At 40.7% G+C, this 20,025-nt stretch overlaps 1 protein-coding gene across 1 annotated transcript; it reads right to left on the bottom strand.

The window, feature by feature from the left end:
• Positions 1 to 377: 377 nt before the first annotated feature.
• On the bottom strand, positions 378 to 18,888 carry sigirr (single immunoglobulin and toll-interleukin 1 receptor (TIR) domain). The gene is made up of 10 exons (XM_038291287.1): positions 18,660 to 18,888; positions 15,054 to 15,332; positions 14,727 to 14,934; positions 14,528 to 14,655; positions 11,129 to 11,269; positions 10,908 to 11,051; positions 9,457 to 9,559; positions 6,637 to 6,787; positions 5,569 to 5,746; positions 378 to 817 (listed from the first exon to the last, which is right to left on the bottom strand). The coding sequence occupies exons 1-10, from the start codon at positions 18,724 to 18,726 to the stop codon at positions 648 to 650; spliced, it is 1,569 nt and encodes a 522-aa protein (XP_038147215.1). The 5' UTR covers positions 18,727 to 18,888; the 3' UTR covers positions 378 to 647.
• Between the last annotated feature and the right edge of the window lie 1,137 nt (positions 18,889 to 20,025).

A 20,025-nucleotide genomic window follows, 5' to 3' on the forward strand; every position in this document is an offset into this window, starting at 1 on the left:
AAAACCACTGCCTTTGTTTTTAATTAATGCTCAATATGTGGGTTTTGCAGGAAAAGTCTTGAAACTGTTTTGTTGTTTCTTACACAAATGTATCATCTGATTTAACAACTAATAAAGATGTTAAAAGAAGCTGTATAGAGCGAGTTCCCTATGCTGGTATGCAGTTTGCTGTGACAGGCACTGAAGTGTCGGACACACCCTGTTTACATATTTGCTCCTGCTCAGACAGGAACAAAACCTGACGTTCCCTGCTGCACCCTTATTTAGGCTCTTATTTGCTGCAGGTATTTTATTTTTTTCCATGGGGACAGAAAGTTTGCTGTTCTGTTAAAAACGACGATTCCAGTTTTTTTAATTACGTAACATTTAATTAACTGTTACCAGCCATGAAATGAAGACTATACTTAAAAAGCAAGGTTTTGTTTCTTTACTTTTTACTGAAGGCACTTGATAAAAATGACAAATAGTTCTTTTATATTTATATTGAAGCATATTTTCTTGAAAACTTTACAAAACTGAGGAACAAATAAGATCAATGCGTGATTGTTTGACAGGAAATGGCACAGTTTGATGATGTACAGCAAAAGGAAAACAGCAGCATGGTGCATATGCATACAGAGGTGCTAGATACTATAAAAAGCTAAGTATTAAATGTCCTCGGTGACCAGGCAGTAGAAGTCCGAGCGCGCTCCGTAGTTGCGGGATCCCAAATCGGAGACGTCGATGTCGGAGGCTTTTGGTTGAGCTGCTTCAGTGGGAGCTGCAGGAAGGACGGGAGCTTTACAGGCCAGAGCTCTGTTCACAGGGAGACGGAGGCCTAGAACAGATCAGAGCATGTTAATGACATCTTCTGTGGATCTAGAAATAAACTGGGATCTCTCACTGGGTGGTCATTTGATGCATAACTCCTGTCATTTATTAGGGTTTGCAGCAATGTTAAAGTTCACTTATGGTTTCCGATACGATGCTAAAGGCTCCAGCTTCAAAATAAATATTCAGCCTGACAAGAAAACAAGGTCAGAACAATCCGATGACAACATGGCTAACAGCAGCCCACAGATAAAGGACAACTGGACGCTCTGATGTCCGGTTCTGGACGACTTATTCTATTCTGGCAGATTTACATTTTCTCTAAAAAAAAAAAGAAAAAATCTAACTACGGTGAAAAGACCTTTAGCTTTTTTTAATTAAGAATATTTTTTAATCAAACCAACAGATCATATCTGCCTTCTAATACAGGTGCTGGTCATAAAATTAGAATATCATGAAAAAGTAGATTGATTTCAGTAATTCCATTTAAAAAGTGAAACTTGTATATTATATTCATACATTACATACAAACTCATATATTTCAGATGTTTATTTTGTTTAATTTTGATGATTACAAATGACAACAAATGAAAATCTCAAATTCATCATATCAGAAAATTAGAATATTACTGAAGACCAATAAAAACAAAGGATTTATAGAAATGTTGGCCAACTGAAAAGTATGAACATGAAAAGTATGAGCATGTACAGCACTCAGTATTTAGTTGGGCCTCCTTTGGCCTGTATTACTGCAGCAATGCGGCGTGGCATGGAGTCGATCAGTCTGTGGCACTGCTCAGGTGTTATGATAGCCCAGGTTGCTCTAATAGTGGCTTTTAGCTCTTCTGAATTGTTGGGTCTGGTGTATTGCATCTTCTTCTTCACAATACCCCATAGATTTTCTATGGGGTTAAGGTCAGGAGAGTTTGCTGGCCAATTAAGAACAGGGATACCATGGTCCTTCAACCAGGTACTGGTAGCTTTGGCACTGTGTGCAGGTGCCAAGTCCTGTTGGAAAATGAAATCTGCATCTCCAAAAAGTTGGTCAGCTGCAGGAAGCATGAAGTGCTCTAAAACTTCCTGGTATGTGGCTGCGTTGACCCTGGACCTCAGAAAACACAATGGACCAACACCAGCAGATGACATGGCACCCCAAACCATCACTGACTGTGGAAACTTTACACTGGACTTCAAGCAACGTGGATGAAGTGCCTCTCTTCTTTTCCTCCAGACTCTGGGACCTTGATTTCCAAAGGAAATGCAAAATTTACTTTCATCAGAGAACATGACTTTGGACCACTCACCAGCAGTCCAGTCCTGTTTCTCTTTAGCCCAGGCAAGACGCTTCTGACGCTGTCTGTGGTTCAAGAGTGGCTTGACACAAGGAATGCGACAGCAGAAACCCATGTCTTTCATACGTCTGTGTGTGGTGGTTCTTGAAGCACTCACTCCAGCTGCAGTCCACTCTTTGTGAATCTCCCCCACATTTTTGAATGGGTTTTGTTTCACAATCCTCTCCAGGGTGCGGTTATCTCTCTTGCTTGTACACTTTTTTCGACCACATCTTTTCCTTCCCTTCGCCTCTCTATTAATGTGCTTGGACACTGAGCTCTGTGAACAGCCAGCCTCTTTAGCGATGACCTTTTGTGTCTTGCCCTCCTTGTGCAAGGTGTCGATGGTCGTCTTTTGGACAACTGTCAAGTCAGCAGTCTTCCCCATGATTGTGTAGCCTATAGAACTAGACTGAAAGACCATTTAAAGGCTTTTGCAGGTGGTTTGAGTTAATTAGCTGATTAGAGTGTGGCACCAGGGGCCATCAATTTTGAACCTTTTCACAATATTCTAATTTTCTGATATGATGAATTTGAGATTTTCATTTGTTGTCATTTGTAATCATCAAAATTAAACAAAATAAACATCTGAAATATATGAGTTTGTATGTAATGTATGAATATAATATACAAGTTTCACTTTTTAAATGGAATTACTGAAATCAATCTACTTTTTCATGATATTCTAATTTTATGACCAGCACCTGTATATTTCAAACTTTTGCTTGTTCAGATTTTTTTATAAAATTTTCATTAACATAATTTCAACCCGGAGAAACTCAAACAGAGAAAATATTTTATTTATTTATACAGAAAACACAATCAGGCCACATAATGGTGCAGTTGGTAGCGCTGTTGCCTTGCAGAAGGTTGTGGGTTCGATTCCTGGCCCTGAGGTCTTTCTGATTGGAGTTTGATTGTTTTTGGGTTCTCTCTGGGTACTCCAACTTCCTCCCACAGTCCAAAAACATGACTGTTAGGTTCATTAGCTTCTCTAAATTCTCCTTCAGTGTGAGCCTGGTACCGCGTCGGTGTTCCTGCGACAGGGTGGACCCTTCCTCTCACAGGGAGAGAGAGAAGCTGGGCCAGGAGCTAAATGAAGGGATCTTGCAAGATGATTGGCCTCAAGGAATATGTGGCCCCTGAGTTGATTGGCTGGACATTAACGAGGGACATGGCAGGAGGTTCAGGTGAAGCTGATAGTCTTCCAGATTGAATTGCGCTTAAGCTTCATTTACTGGCCATGCCGTTAATTAGACCTGCGTTTCCCAAAGAAATCAGCTTCTTTGCTCAATGACAAGCTATAAAATCACCACAAAATGGGAATAGTCTGAAATTTCTGTTCGTCTCTAATTTCATTTTCATAATCAGTTTTCTTAACCCAGTGGGACCTTGTTTTCCTCTGTTTAGGTTTTAATTGTTTTACTAATATTAAACAGTAGTTTCTAAAGCCATCCGCTCAGAGCCAATGACCTTCAAATTTTAGTTGCATTCTTCAGCAAACAACTGATCCATTTAGCCATTAACAAGTCCTACAGATGACTTGTAATGAGGACTAGGGAGGCATTAGAAAAGCAGGATGGAGGCTCTTCAGAGCTGCAGTTTGAGTCTCTGCTATAAAATATTTCTACTACTGAGGTACTCACTGCTTTAACCGACTGGATTTCTGTCATTTCAACCATTTAAATATCAAAGCATTAAGCAATTCAAATCATCCAAATATATTTTCCAGGCATATTACTTCATATTTCCGGTCGGGACATTTTGATGACTTAGTCTACTTCAGTATTTGAATTTTTTACAAAATTCCAGCTGTGTTTTTCCATCAGGCATTCATTTCACTCAGGTGCAACAAATCCTTAAAGTTGCACATTAAACCTGTGCAGCAAAGAAGGGGGAGAACACACCTGTAATATAATGGTAAGAGGTTTTTATGAAAATGTGAGTGCATGTATAAAAGCACCAACTGTACCAAATTAAAGTAAAATCTCTGTTGGATAATGTCTCCCCCCCCATGCATGAAGCTGGTGCTGAACTGGAGAGCTCCTTCAGTGACAGACTGCTGCACCCTAAATGCACCAGGGAGCGTTATCACAGATCCTTCCTCCCAGCAGCTGGAAGACTCTAGAACCACCACTGTTCCCAACAACCTCCACCAGTTCTTCCATTCAGGCTGAATTTGAACAGTTAGACTTAGATTTATTTTGTCATTTCTATCCACAAGTGTAAACAAAAAGAGGTTTCGTGTAGAACAGCTCTCTAAATAATTTAATTTTTTAAAGTGCAGCCTTGATAAAGTAAGCAGCAGTAATAAAAAATAAAAACATTGTGATATTAAGTCACTATATCTAGTTAAGGACTGCGCCTCATTCATGTTTGCTTGGCAGCAGTGATGTCAGACGGATCTGGAGAGGATCTTAGCATCCAGATGGGATTTAGCCTGGTGGAAGAGGATCTGATGCTGGAGCAGGAGGGGCCTGTTGGCTGTTGCTTCACCCCATTGTTGTTGTTGAGCTGCTGCTACTGCCTCCAGCTCCTGCAGCACTCGCTTCTCCTGGCTCAGGGGAGGAAGAGGACGATGATGACGACGCTGTGAGAGTTTGATTCGTAGATTATCCATTTTGTTTTCCAATGAGCCGACGTTGGAGAGCGGGATTGATGGAAGCGGAGGTCTGTGGGGATTTCTCTTTAGCTTTCCAGTCAGCCCCCCCCTCTGCAGCCTCGCTTTCTCCGTCTCACGCATCACTTCCTCCGTCCGTTATTTTCCGCTGTTGTCTTGTTGACATCCGTCCGTAGCATTTTTTTTAAAGCTTTTTAAACGGTCAAAAATGTCGGTATTTAAAACATGTTGTGACCGTAGCTCCAGCAGGCGTTGGCGATCATAGATGTGGGTTTGATGTCTAGTTTCCATCGTTTTAAGCGGCATATTTTGTCAAATTGTCGAGAGGAGCTGTTCTTAGCCGCTGCCTTGGAGCGCCACCATGGTAACGGTTCGACCTTAGTCAATTAAATAACCTGCTGCTGTCATTCTGCACATCTCTGATGTTGCTGCTATTTTCAAATATCCATCACTGTAAAAATGTCCATAGCTGCATATTGGTTATTTATTCTCCAGGTGGACAGTTTGATATTGTTAAAACACTTTACAGTATTTTATTGATTATCTTTTAACTCTTCACTATTATGTTATTAATAATCTTTTAGCTCCTGTAAACAGCAGAATTTCCCCTATTCTATTCTATATCTGAGTGGCAGAACAATATTTTGTTTTATTTTCTTATCTGTTATCTTTATACAATTTTCTAAGGTCCACATTGTATGAGCACTTCTGCTATAACCTTTTGCTGCCGGAACAACAACAATTTCCCCCATTTTGGTACAATAAAGGGATTCTCTTTTCCATTCTATACAGTTGTACTGCTCTTACCCAGATCTCCAGCTGGGTCGATGTCTGAGCGACAGTCCAGGTAGTCAGGATCAAGGGTCAGCATGGGGTCCTTATCATCCTGCAGGACAGTCTGAGGGTCGCCTGCAGACTCCTTATGGAAAATAACACTGCGAGGCATTGCCAAAGCTAACTCCTTCCAGAAGGATGATGAAGGAGTCTGCAAACAAAACCCACAGAAAAACATAAAGTTTAAACATCAAAGTTAGCAACCTCACAGCAATAAAAAAAAAACTCCAAAAAAATCTAATCCTTCAGAGAAGCCCCCCCCCTGTGTACAAAATAACCAATGCAAAACATTTACTCAGGAAAGCTACTCTTATAGAATATAAAAGCTTTTATTTTTTCCATTTGCAATTATCTATGTCTGCAAATACTTTAGAATACAAATCTACATTAATTTGATTTTATGCAACAAAGAAACAAACAAATATTGTTGCTAAAATATTGATTTCTGTTGCTGCTTTTGAAGGAACTAAGCTGCCATTTTCTGGGCTAAATAACCCAGAAAACAAAGTTTACCTTTTTTTATTAGTTGACATAAAAAAAACTACTACTTTCGTTTATTTACAAAAAGTTTGTTTCCACCTCTGAATAATGTTAACTGCGACTCTCAGCTCTAATAAAAAAAAAAGATTTAGCGCCCAAATTAAGCACAAAAAGAGAAGCAATTAAAATGGATCATTTCTTTCACAGACTCCTGCATGCGTCGTTTCGCCTGAGGTCCTGCCTCCGGTATTAAGTGGGCGTTACTAGAGAAACCAATCACAATGAGGCAACTTTTGAATCTAAATCTTAACAGTCAGTCAGAGGCAACCACACCTTCCAGAAAGCCTGTAATTTATTAATAAATTGAAAATTGTTTGCTTAAATTAAATTGTTTTGGTTTTTTTTTATTGGGTGGGGGGTTATCTGTTTTTCTCATCAGAATCACTTTACACTGTATTCTTCATCAGAAACAAATATATCTAAACGATGTGGGAACCTAATTTGCATGCTTGACGTTGGCGTTTATAACCCTGGATAAAGAAGCCATCTGTTAAATCTTACCACTGAGTTTTGCCTCCATGTGAGTAAAGTGAGGCGGTGCTGGTTCTCGCTGAGCTCCCGCTTTATCTCCGGACTCATGCGTTTGATCTGACCCTCCAACGTGATCAGGATTGGCTGCTGACATAACTCCAGCAAGTGCAGGAGGCCCTGCCTGGAAATACACACAGCCTCAACATGTCTGACTCACAGCACAGACTCAACACTGACCTCAAGTGGTGCATTCACAGAAGGCTTAAATAATTGGACTTTAAAGGGGTCATAGAATGCAAAACCTAGTTTCCATTGTCATAGATGAATAACGATAGTTCAGTGGGTGAAATGGACGTTCAGAGAAGTTCAAACTCCATCAACTCCTCCTTTCTTTGCTATTCTAACAACTCTAAACTTCCAGCATAAAACGGGTGAATCCAAACGAAGCACAGAGTGTGGACTGCTGGGCCGCTGACTGGACCGGACCTCAGCATAGAGCCATGAGCTGCCCGTCCTCAGCCGGAGGAGGGGGGCCGGTAAGGCAGGTGGGGGGGAAGCACAGGGCAGCCAGTGTCCAGGCTACCGTCAGCGGGTCGGGTTCGGTCGCTCCGCCCCTGCTGCCTCCTAGGCCTCCGTCCGCCAGGGTTCCTGGACCAGCCCCCGGAGCTCACGGCTCGGTTCTAGTGCCCGGTGTGTGCCTCGACTACATGCTGCGCTGTAGTCGAGTTTGAAATTTCCCCTGGACATTTTTTTAGGTCTGAAAAGTAGGACATGTCCGGGAAAAAGAGGACGTCTGGTCCCCCTACCATATCAATGATGTTTCAGTGAGTGAGTGCTTGTTGCGATGATGCGTCTTTGCTCAGCAGCTTGGCTCGTTGTAAATTAATCAATCAGCGCACAGCTAATCTAAATATTCATGATCAAACCATAAAAGGAAGAAAACCTGTGGTTTCATTCTAGGGCTTTTAACCAGGCTGCATTAGGGCTCATAGAACAGCTAAAATGCCATTTTCAGCCCAACCAATGTTACACACCCTATTAGAGACCTGAAGGACCAGATACCCCATAGAATCATTCTATCACCCTATTACAGACCTGAAGGACCAGATACCCTATAGAATCATTCTATCACCCTATTAGAGACCTGAAGGACCAGATACCCTATAGAATCATTCTATCACCCTATTAGAGACCTGAAGGACCAGATACCCTATAGAATCATTCTATCACCCTATTAGAGACCTGAAGGACCAGATACCCTATAGAATCATTCTATCACCCTATTAGAGACGTGAAGGACCAGATACCCTATAGAACCATTCTATCACCCTATTAGAGACCTGAAGGACCAGATACCCTATAGAACCATTCTATCGCCCTATTAGAGACCTGAAGGACCATATACCCTATAGAACCATTCTATCGCCCTATTAGAGACCTGAAGGACCAGATACCCTATAGAATCATTCTATCGCCCTATTAGAGACCTGAAGGACCAGATACCCTATAGAACCATTCTATCGCCCTATTAGAGACCTGAAGGACCAGATACCCTATAGAATCATTCTATCGCCCTATTAGAGACCAGAAGGACCAGATACCCTATAGAATCCTTCTATCACCCTATTAGAGACCTGAAGGACCAGATACCCTATAGAATCATTCTATCACCCTATTAGAGACCTGAAGGACCAGATACCCTATAGAATCATTCTATCACCCTATTAGAGACCTGAAGGACCAGATACCCTATAGAATCATTCTATCACCCTATTAGAGACCTGAAGGACCAGATACCCGATAGAATCATTCTATCAAACTATTAGAGACCTGAAGGACCAGATACCCGATAGAATCATTCTATCAACCTATTAGAGACCTGAAGGACCAGATACCCTATAGAATTATTCTATCGCCCTATTAGAGACCTGAAGGACCAGATACCCTATAGAATCATTCTATCACCCTATTAGAGACCTGAAGGACCAGATACCCTATAGAATCATTCCATCACCCTATTAGAGACCTGAAGGACCAGATACCCTATAGAATCATTCCATCACCCTATTAGAGACCTTAAGGACCAGATACCCTATAGAATCATTCCATCACCCTATTAGAGACCTGAAGGACCAGATACCCTATAGAACCATTCTATCGCCCTATTAGAGACCTGAAGGACCAGATACCCTATAGAAACATTCTATCGCCCTATTAGAGACCTGAAGGACCAGATACCCTATAGAATCATTCTATCACCCTATTAGAGACCTGAAGGACCAGATACCCTATAGAATCATTCTATCACCCTATTAGAGACCTGAAGGACCAGATACCCTATAGAATCATTCTCTCAGCCTATTAGAGACCTGAAGGACCAGATACCCTATAGAATCATTCTATCGCCCTATTAGAGACCTGAAGGACCAGATACCCTATAGAATCATTCTATCACCCTATTAGAGACCTGAAGGACCAGATACCCTATAGAATCATTCTATCACCCTATTAGAGACCTGAAGGACCAGATACCCTATAGAATCATTCTATCAGCCTATTAGAGACCTGAAGGATCAGATACCCTATAGAATCATTCTATCACCCTATTAGAGACCTGAAGGACCAGATACCCGATAGAATCATTCTATCAACCTATTAGAGACCTGAAGGACCAGATACCCTATAGAATCATTCTATCACCCTATTAGAGACCTGAAGGACCAGATACCCTATAGAATCATTCTATCAGCCTATTAGAGACCTGAAGGACCAGATACCCTATAGAATCATTCTATGACACCTTTAATGTCCATTTCATATATAGGCAAATCTACTTTGCTTGAGACAGACCTGAAATTGTTTGTGCACCAATCCTGTTCGAGATAAGGGTGAGAGAGGAGCACTATGAGGCGGCGGGAGCGGCTCATGTTCATTAGGAACTCTGCTGAAGGCTCTGGAACACAAGAATGGGAGCGTTAGAAAGCTACACTCACCGGCCACTTTATTAGGTACACCTGTCCAACTGCTCGTTAACACTTAATTTCTAAGCAGCCAATCACATGGCGGCAACTCAGTGCATTTAGGCATGTAGACATGGTCAAAACAATCTCCTGCAGTTCAAAGCGAGCATCAGTATGGGGAAGAAAGGTGATTTGAGTGACTTTGAACGTGGCATGATTGTTGGTGCCAGAAGGGCTGGTCTGAGTATTTCAGAAACTGCTGATCTACTGGGATTTTCACGCACAACCATCTCTAGGGTTTACAGAGAATGGTCCGAAAAAGAAAAAACATCCAGTGAGCGGCAGTTCTGTGGGCGGAAATGCCTTGTTGATGCCAGAGGTCAGAGGAGAATGGCCAGACTGGTTGGAGCTGATAGAAGGGCAACAGTGACTCAAATAACCACCCGTTACAACCAAGGTGGGCAGAAGAGCATCTCTGAACGCACAGTACGTCGAACTTTGAGGCAGATGGGCTACAGCAGCAGAAGACCACACCGGGTGCCACTCCTTTCAGCTAAGAACAGGAAACTGAGGCTACAATTTGCACAAGCTTATGGAAATTGGACAATAGAAGATTGGAAAAACCTGGTCTGATGAGTCTCGATTTCTGCTGCGACATTCGGATGGTAGGGTCAGAATTTGGCGTCTACAACATGAAAGCATGGATCCATCCTGCCTTGTATCAACGGTTCAGGCTGGTGGTGGTGGTGTCATGGTGTGGGGAATATTTTCTTGGCACTCTTTGGGCCCCTTGGTACCAATTGAGCATCGTTGCAACGCCACAGCCTACCTGAGTATTGTTGCTGACCATGTCCATCCCTTTATGATCACAATGTACCCAACTTCTGATGGCTACTTTCAGCAGGATAATGCGCCATGTCATAAAGCTGGAATCATCTCAGACTGGTTTCTTGAACATGACAATGAGTTCACTGTACTCAAATGGCCTCCACAGTCACCAGATCTCAATCCAATAGAGCATCTTTGGGATGTGGTGGAACGGGAGATTCGCATCATGGATGTGCAGCCGACAAATCTGCGGCAACTGTGTGATGCCATCATGTCAATATGGACCAAACTCCCTGAGGAATGCTTCCAGCACCTTGTTGAATCTATGCCACCAAGAATTGAGGCAGTTCTGAAGGCAAAAGGGGGTCCAACCCATTACTAGCATGGGGTACCTAATAAATTGGCCAGTGAGTGTATATGCAACACAAATAATTAATATAATCATGTGTCAAACAAAATTAGTATGTTTATACAAAAAGAAAAAGGATATTTATTTATATTCATTGTTGTTACCAGTGTTAGGGAGGATATCGTTGTCATTGAGGTGAACCTTGTACCCATTTTTATTCTCCAGATGAGGTTTGAGGATAAAGTTGACAAACTTTCTGTCATAATCATTGCTGACATAAGAGATGTAGGCGTCATACAGCTTTCCATCTGATGATAAAACACACAAACACATATTAGGACATTTTACATACATGAATAAACTACACCGCTTCAACAAGACTCACCGTTGAGTTCATAGTCTCCATAGGAGTTTTTGTACCAGAGCTTGATGTTGAGATGGCACCTGGAGTAAACCAGACCTGCTATGCCCAGCAGGAGGATGAGGACGATGGCAGCAATCACTGCAGCCGTGTGGCTGGGATTGTCTGAGAGAAAACATAGAGATTATGCTAAAATTAGAGAATTTATTCATCTATGGCCAATTAAAACCTGGGCTTTTTAAAACAATATTTCCTCAGAAGATATAGTTAGGTAGATGTTTCCAGATATGAAAATAAAAGTGAACTATTTTCCACTATTCCTGCAGACTGAGGGAACTTCATTTCAAAATTGGCTAACAAAGAACCCAAACCATTCCTAAGGGGGTGGATCCATTCTTCTGGTTCAATTTGCATGTTTTCTAAGCCAAAGCAAGGTTTTGTTTTGGTCAACTCTATAAAGCCTCAAACTCAACGCTATTTCTGACAGTTTTTATTGAAAAAGCTTCCCGAATGGGAAGCGAAAAGTCTTCAAACTTGGAAACAAAGTCCAGTGGATGTTTTTTAACTTTTTTGGAATGAGTATGACCTGAATCTTCACCAGCATACCTTATTTCCAAATGAAATACAAACATATCTTTGACATAAAAAGAGGACTTCAGACCTCTTATCATCCAAACTGTCTCTCATTAGCCCAGGAATGGCATTAATAAGGAATGTGTCAGTTGTAGACTATGTCTTTATTTTGTGTTTTTTTCTCTTAAGTAATCAACTTCAAAAACTACCGATGTGTCCTGGACATTTTTAAGGACTATTTTCTCATTATTAAAGCTTTGATTATCCATCCATTGGGTGCTCCTTCACTGCCACTTTTTCTTTCTACTCAACTTTAATAAAGGGCTTGGACACAGCACTCTGTAAACAGGTACCTTTTTGTAGCTTACCATCGGATGTGGAGGGGGTCAGTAAAGCCCCATTTCCACTAGCCTTTTGAAACCATGCAGAGATCGGTCCGAGCACGGCAACGGAGATAACTGTTGAGTGTAAATGGCACAACGAACTGAACCGGACCGTGCCAGACACAACCGAACTGTGTTAACTTGGTACTACTCCATACGGTGGCCCTGAAGTGCAAACTGCAACTACAAATCTAAAAGCGCAACTACATTAAGGAAAACACAATTACATTAAGGAAAACACAATTACATTAACCTACCGGAGAAGGTAGGTACCAGTGGGAAATATGAGACATCGCTGATTGGACGACGGCGCCGTTTGACCCTTGCACCGGAAGTCATTCTGCCTGCTGCGGCTTTTGAAAACATGGATATTGTCGGCGCCCCAAACATAGCTGCCGTTATCCAGGAATATTTTGAACCAGGACATACGTACGAGGTGATACTGGATATGCTCAAGACTAATCACGAAATTTCAGTTAGTTTGCGTACACTGAAGACACACTTAAAAGAAGCTGGAGTGTTCAGACGACGCAACTTCCGGTTCAAGGGTCAAACGGCGCCGTCGTCCAATCAGCGATGTCTCATGTTTCCCACTGGTACCTACCTTTTCCGGTAGGTTAATGTAATTGTGTTTTCCTTAATGTAATTGTGTTTTCCTTAATGTAGTTGCGCTTTTAGATTTGTAGTTGCAGTTTGCACTTCAGGGCCACCGTAAGCCCATCAGTAGCGCTCGGCGTGCTTCAGTTCTGACACAGTTGTCAAATAACAAAGAGCTCATGAGCAGACCGCGTCTTCTCCTTACAGTCAGCCTCTGTAATGAGGAAATTTCAATTGTAGTAGTACCATAGTTTGCACTAGCAGTCAAATAACTGTGCTAGCATGGTGTGTAAATGGTCGTAAGGAACCAAGCTTGGCACAGATCAGTTTTCACAAGATAGTATAAATGGGGCCTAAGATTCTACTGGGCAGTTGTGGTAAAGTCCTTCCTGTGACTATGTTGGTGTTAGTCATCAAATACCATTAAAGTAACATTTGACTTCAGTTTTCTCTACTTTAGCCCCATTTACACTACCCTCTGAAAACCGATCCGTGCCGAGCTTTGTTCCTTACGACCATTTACACACCACGCTAGCACGGTTCCTCGCCTTCTAGTGACGATCTATGGTACTACTTCTCTCTAGAGGCAAATCAACATGGCGGCGCCCGTAACATTCAGGAAGTTTGCGGAGAGTCAGGTGAAGAAGGCAGCCTTTGGTAAATTTACTTGACAGAGTTGGCTTTTGGGAACTGGATACGACAAACGATTTGTATAATCAGGGCTTCCAGATGCAGGAAACAAAGACAGACATTGAGGTCCATCACACTGCTAAGCAGAATCATCACTGGAAATCGTGTTGCACGGTAGGAAGCTAGGATTTTTATGAAGGTCTGAAATTTCCTGATTAAGGAGGCTGACTGTAAGGAGATGACGTGGTCTGCTCATGACCTCCTTGTTATCTGAGAACCAAGCCAGAACTGAACCGCGCCGAGCCCTACTGATGAACTAGTACCAGAGTTTAGCACGGTTCGGTTGTGTCTGGTTCACTCCGGTTCAGTGCGTGCAATTTACACTCAACAGTTATCTCGGTTACCGATCTAAGCATGGTTTCAAAAGGCTAGTGGAAATGGGGCTTATGGCAACTTTCTAGGGGCAATGGTGGCGGATGTAGGAGTTTGCCCTGAAATCGAAGGATTGACGGTTCAAGCTCCGGCTCTGACTTTCAGTGTCGTCGTGTCCTTGGGCAAGACACTTCACCTGCATTGTCTACTGATGGTGGTCAGAGGGCCCGGTGGCGCCAGTGTACGGCAGCCCCGCTTCTGTCAGTGAGCCCCAGGGCAGCTGTGGCTACAATGTAGCTTGCCACCATCAGTGTGTGTGTCTGTGCGTGAATGGGTGAATGAATGTAGTGTAAAGCGCTTTGGTCAAGTCTCCCGACTTGAATAAAGACGCTATATAAGTACAGGACATTTACCATTTTTTACCATGTTCAAATATACAAAGTTATACAATTCATCCAGAAATAAAAATGTAATATTATAATGTGTGTTTGCAAAAACAAAGTTTTCCTCCCAAACACCAGACATCATTTAGACTCTGGTTTTTAGGCTAAATCTGGTCGGTCTGTCATAGTCTGGACTTAGTCAGAAATAATTGTTGAATTTTAGGCTGTGTTTGGTCGGTCTGATTTTGTCCCAATTAGTCCAAAAATAGACGTTGAGAAGACATTAGAAACCCAGGTTTTAATATTCTCTCAATAACCTAAAAATTACAGCTTTTCAGCTTTAACTGTTCAACCAAATGCAGGTTTGGATGTAAATGACGTTGTATTTTTAATGTCTTTGCAATCTATTTTTGCTCGGTGGGTTACCCTCAAATATTCTTGAAAAAAATTAGATTAGGAAAATCCACCCGAGTTTCCCAGCTTACTTGAATTTTGCAGGCTGAAGTCAGAGGAAATGTTCCTGACTATGCAGCTGTAAAGTCCAAACTGCTCTGGTTCTCTAAGGGCAAACTCCAGCAGGCTACTAACGACCAGCTGACCGGCATCAGGGGACCTGATGAACGAGAAAGAAAAGGTAATCCCACCTTTCTCTACAGACTGGTGCAAAGTGCTCTGAATGCAAACCATGATGTTGTGTTTTGCAGGTAGAGAGTCTGGTTGTTGAGCGGCTTCCCATCTTTGCTCCACTGCGGTGTGGTTTCACACGGCTCCTCTGATGGGTCCCAGAAGAGAAGAGCAGTGCAGTTCAGTTTCACGGAGGCTCCAAGACTCTTCCACAGTTTGCTAGGGTTGCTGTCTTGTTGAAAATCAGGAGCTTTGGCACACTGAGACTCTGTAAAGACACACCACAATTATCGATATTCACTGTGAAAGCTTCTACCAGAAGCTAACGCTAAACTATCAGTTATAACTTCTATATATAATAGGAAACAAAATGAGGAGAAAACCCACCCTTTACTATGAGGCGTACAGTGAAAGATGCTGTACTGTTTCCTTGTTGCATGCAAGTATAATTCCCTTGGTCCTGTAGGCTGAGGCTAGAGAACTCCAGGAAAGCTTTTCCATCCTGATCCTGGAGCTGCTGACAGTCCCTCAGCCACGACAGCAGAGTTGGGGGGAAACTCTGAGGTTGAGCTGTCAGTAGAGGACACTTCAGCACATATAAGGGCCTCTGCTGCCCTAAATAAACCACCTGCTCCTTAAAGCCGCCATCATCCACACAGGCCTGACCTAAAAGAAAGGAAACATTGATAAACACTTTATCTAAAGATTGTTCACTTTTAGGCCCCATACGATGCAACTGTTCACTTTGTATGACCCATTTTTCATATGAAAATTACTTGTATGTCACTTTACTGACCTTGACTGTTTGAAAGTCTTCATTTTAAATCGGATCACATGCAGTGATATCTGATTGTTTTTTAAACGCTCCATCTTTGAAGAGTAAACCAGAACTGGTCATAAAGATTAACAGAGAAAGAAGATGGAAGACTGAAAGCACAACGAGCAAAGAAATGCTCAAATGAAGGCACTACAATGAAGTTCGATTCACTTCTTTAAAATATCGCTGCTTTGTTTTAATTGTGATGCTTCGTTTTGGTTCAGGAGGAGTGAGTGATGAGCTTGACATTCTGAGGCTTTTTCAGCACAAGCCTTTTCATGTTGGCAGCATCACTGCCAACATGAAAATATCACATTCCTGGGAACTAAGAAGCGGCCAAGCAGACAAAATGCTCAGTTTCAAAATAAAAAATCTTCATATTAACTAAAATATGAAAACATGGGAAAGTCTGTGACGTAGTTTGGTCGAGGGTCAATAAGGCGAACCAAAAAAAACAGCTTCAGCCACCGGTTCCAGTTTCTCTGTTGTCTTTTATTTCTTTTCTCTCTGACAAAACATTTTCTTCAGGAGCTTCCAAGAGCTCAGGGCTTATATAATCAAGTGGCAACACACCTGCACTTGAGTGGACCAAGCCTCAATTATACAGGTAAAAAAAAAAAAAACAACAACAGTCTAAACAGAGAATCAAGAATAAAGCTAGGGATGCATGATATTGGGATTTTGGCCAATATCCGATATGCCGATATTTTAAAACTCATGTAGCCGATAACCGATATCGATGTTAAAGCTAGACAAAAATAAGTAGTCATTGAAAATAGCAGTTTTGTTATCCATTTCTGACACTTTGAAAAATAATATACTCAAATATATTTTCATATGCTGATATCAAATAGATTTTTAAAAACGCGGTATCGATCTATTTTACTTTCAAAATCTGGTGATATTTTGCAAATTCTTGTGAGATTTTGTTAGTAAAATAGATCGATACCGCGTCAATATATCAACATATAAAAATATGGCAACATTTGGTGAATTTTCGGGGGATTTCGTAGCATAACGATGACATATAGCAATATTTCATTAGTAAAAGAGATTGATATGGTGTTTTTAAATGGCAATATATCAGCATATGAAGATATTGGGATATTTTAATGGATCAATATTTTTTCCCTCGTCTTTAGAAGTTTTGAATTCTGTAAAAAAGAAGTTTTTGAGGAAGAAGAAGAAGTATTTTTTTTTTTTTTTAGACTTTAGAAACTCAGAAGCTGATCAAATATCGGGTTAAATATCGGTGGGGTGGCCGATGTCCGATATTCAGTTTTAAGGCCGATACCGATAGGGGGCCGATTATATCCTGCATCCCTAGAATAAACTTAATCTAATTTACAAACTCATCTACATAAAGAAAGATTTTGCAAAATAAACAGTGTGAAACAAGATAACTCAAAAAGTTACTTTAAAGAATAACAAACAAAGCATAACTCCAAAGGAAACCTTTTAAATGGTAGAATCCAGCAAAGTAATGGATGACATCATTTAGTCAATTTAGCAGGAAATACTTAAACAATGGTGAGTAAAACAAAAACCATGAATATACTTTGAAACATAATGAACAATTTCATCCAAAAATCCTGAAGTAATAGCTTTAACTAGGGATGCACGATATAATCGGCCCCCTATCGGTATCAGCCTTAAAACTGAATATCGGACATCGGCCACCCCACCGATATTTAACCCCATATTTGATCAGCTTCTGAGTTTCTAAAGTCTAAAAAAATAAAAAAAAATAAATACTACTTCTTCTTCTTCCTCAAAAACTTCTTTTTTACAGACTTAAAAACTTCTAAAGACGAGGGAAAAAATATTGATACATTAAAATATCCCAATATCTTCATATGCTGATATATTGCCATTTAAAAACACCATATCAATCTCTTTTACTAATGAAATATTGCTATATGTCATCGTTATGCTACGAAATCCCCCGAAAATTCACCAAATGTTGCCATATTTTTATATGTTGATATATTGACGCGGTATCGATCTATTTTACTAACAAAATCTCACAAGAATTTGCAAAATATCACGAGAGTTTGTAACAGAACGATGAAATTTCACCAGATTTTGAAAGTAAAATAGATCGATACCGCGTTTTTAAAAATCAATTTGATATCAGCATATGAAAATATATTTGAGTATATTATTTTTCAAAGTGTCAGAAATGGATAACAAAACTGCTATTTTCAATGACTACTTATTTTTGTCCAGCTTTAACATCGGTATCGATATCGGTTATCGGCTACATGAGTTTTAAAATATCGGCATATCGGATATCGGCCAAAATCCCAATATCGTGCATCCCTAGCTTTAACCTCAACATAAGTAGATGGAAACTGCAACATAATGTTAACACAAACAAACCCAGGATAGTAAGTAAAAGTCAAAGTTGCAAACTAATATTTAAATTTAAGCATTACAAATCAGAAGAAGGAATAAGGGAAACACAAACTGAACCACTTTGTCACAAAGTCTAATGCCTTCTGATTAAATATTTTACGGTGTGAATGGACTCATATTAATCTCTTGAAAAACTATTACTAGAAGCAGGCGAGGAGGAATCAACGTTAAGGTTGCTGGTGAAGATTCCCAGTCATCCGGGTCATAGTCATTCCAAAAAAAGGTTATAGGAATCCACTGAAAGTGCAATGAATTGATTTTTAACCCTTTTGTTTTGTAGAACTTTAAGTCTCAAAACTTCACAGTTGGTGTTCAAGCATGGTGGTGGCTGCATCATGCCTCATTATAGGGTCTAGTTTGCTGTTAGTAGAATCAGTCTAATTAAATTCAAATTCTAAAACTCTTTCTCAAAGTTGTGGCTAGATTTTATCTATTAGAAGTCTTTAAAACAAACAAAGCAAAGAATGTGAGATCGATGGACATGGATTTACTTCAGCTTAGATCAATCAACTTCCCAGATGAAAAGTCTCTCTCTGGATCTTTGAAATGTTTTATAAAGAGCACTCAGGGTCCAAAGTCCGGATCCGGACGTGTTGCCAGGCAACAGCACGTGACTCCGTGACAAATATGACCGCGGACATGATGCCCACAGGATCACTGACCCTGAACTATCAGCGTCACGTTATTCTCTTAATGTAGGTCATAATGATGAATAAATTCACTTAAAATAAAACATTTAACATGTGTGTGTAAATTACCGAGGACGGTGGCCTTGTTCCATTCCGCGCTCCAAACCATTAATAACGCGAATAAAAGGAGAGCCATCAGCAAATCCCGCACCTCCTCCTCCTTCCGGTGACAAAATGAGCTCCAATGTTCCTCCCAAAAATCGGGGGAAAATCTTAGTTTATAACCATTTAGTTTCTGCGGCTCCGCGGACGTCAGTCCTCTTTCATCAACTGCACCTGGAAGAACCTGTAGCTGCGCCCCTGATTGGCTCTCAGGCGTCACGTGACGCTCACACCGGTTTCTACCTGCGCTGTTTATTACTAACCTGAGGAGGCAGAGCAGGTAACCCACTGCTACAGATTACCGTAATAACTGATGTAGTTCTGTCTGTAAGGACTTATGGCGTAAATATACCTGAGTAGATATTTTTGGAATTTGAGGTATTCGGACATTTTGATGGGACACAGGTGTATTTCCGGTTTAACCTGCTGAACTGGTTCACATTAGTAGAAGTGGAACCAGGGGCGGATTTAGGAAATTTAGGGCCCCAGGCAAAGACAGGCAGGGGGGCCTCTGAATTGAGAAGACAACACATAAAACAGCAGAGGTGGAAAAAGTACTAAAGTATCATACTCAAGTAAAAGTACCAATACTTGGATAAAATATTACTCAAGTACAAGTAAAATTTCCCATCAGAAAAATTACTCAAGTAAAAGTAATAAGTAGGTAATTTAAAATGTATTTTAAGTAAAAGTTACTTAGTTACATTTAAAAATAAAACAGTTGAACGGGGCAGGAGATCTTTCCCATGTAGTGAAAATAGGACAAGGAGTCATAAATCCAAAACTATTTAGTTTTTAATTAAAGAGAAATCTATACAAATGCACTAAATACTTACCAAAACATGCTTCTGTTTCTTTATCAGAACCAATGTCAGGTTTTTACTCAGTAACGGATGGGATTGTAATGTAACGAAATACAATACTTCACTCAAAACGTAATCAAGTAAAATTTAAATTACCGATTTTAAAAACTACTTGAAAAATACAAAATACACAAAAAAAACCTACTCAATACAGTAACTTGAGTAAATGTATTTGGTTACTTTCCACCTCTGTAAAATAGCCCCATTCTACAGATATAGAAATGTTAATAGAATAGACATCCATTATGTGTTCTAGGTTGTGTCCCTCTCTTCTTGTTTCCTCTCTATGTTTTGAACTCAGCTGACTTTTCAAAGTCGTGCACCACTGGGGAGGATTCTGAAATGCAGCGGTTAAAACAGCCAATTCCCTATGGCTTTAACCAAAATCTGTAGAAGAAATGTGGTCTGTGTACAAAAAGTACAATTTTAACAGAAATCCAGGCAGGACTCCTGAGGGACAAGCTGGAGCT

Source organism: Cyprinodon tularosa, unplaced genomic scaffold, assembly GCF_016077235.1.
Source record: "Cyprinodon tularosa strain WSP-4 unplaced genomic scaffold, ASM1607723v1 ctg298, whole genome shotgun sequence".
Classification (NCBI taxonomy): domain Eukaryota; kingdom Metazoa; phylum Chordata; class Actinopteri; order Cyprinodontiformes; family Cyprinodontidae; genus Cyprinodon; species Cyprinodon tularosa.

Coding starts and splice junctions, on each gene's coding strand:
- sigirr (XM_038291287.1), bottom strand. CDS start 18,726: ATGGCTCTCCTTTTATTCGCGTTATTAATGGTTTGGAGCGCGGAATGG. Junction 11,270..14,527: donor CTTCAGCCTGCAAAATTCAA/GTAAGCTGGGAA, acceptor GTTTTCTCTCAG/ACAATCCCAGCCACACGGCT. Junction 5,747..6,636: donor CATGGAGGCAAAACTCAGTG/GTAAGATTTAAC, acceptor TTTTGTTTGCAG/ACTCCTTCATCATCCTTCTG.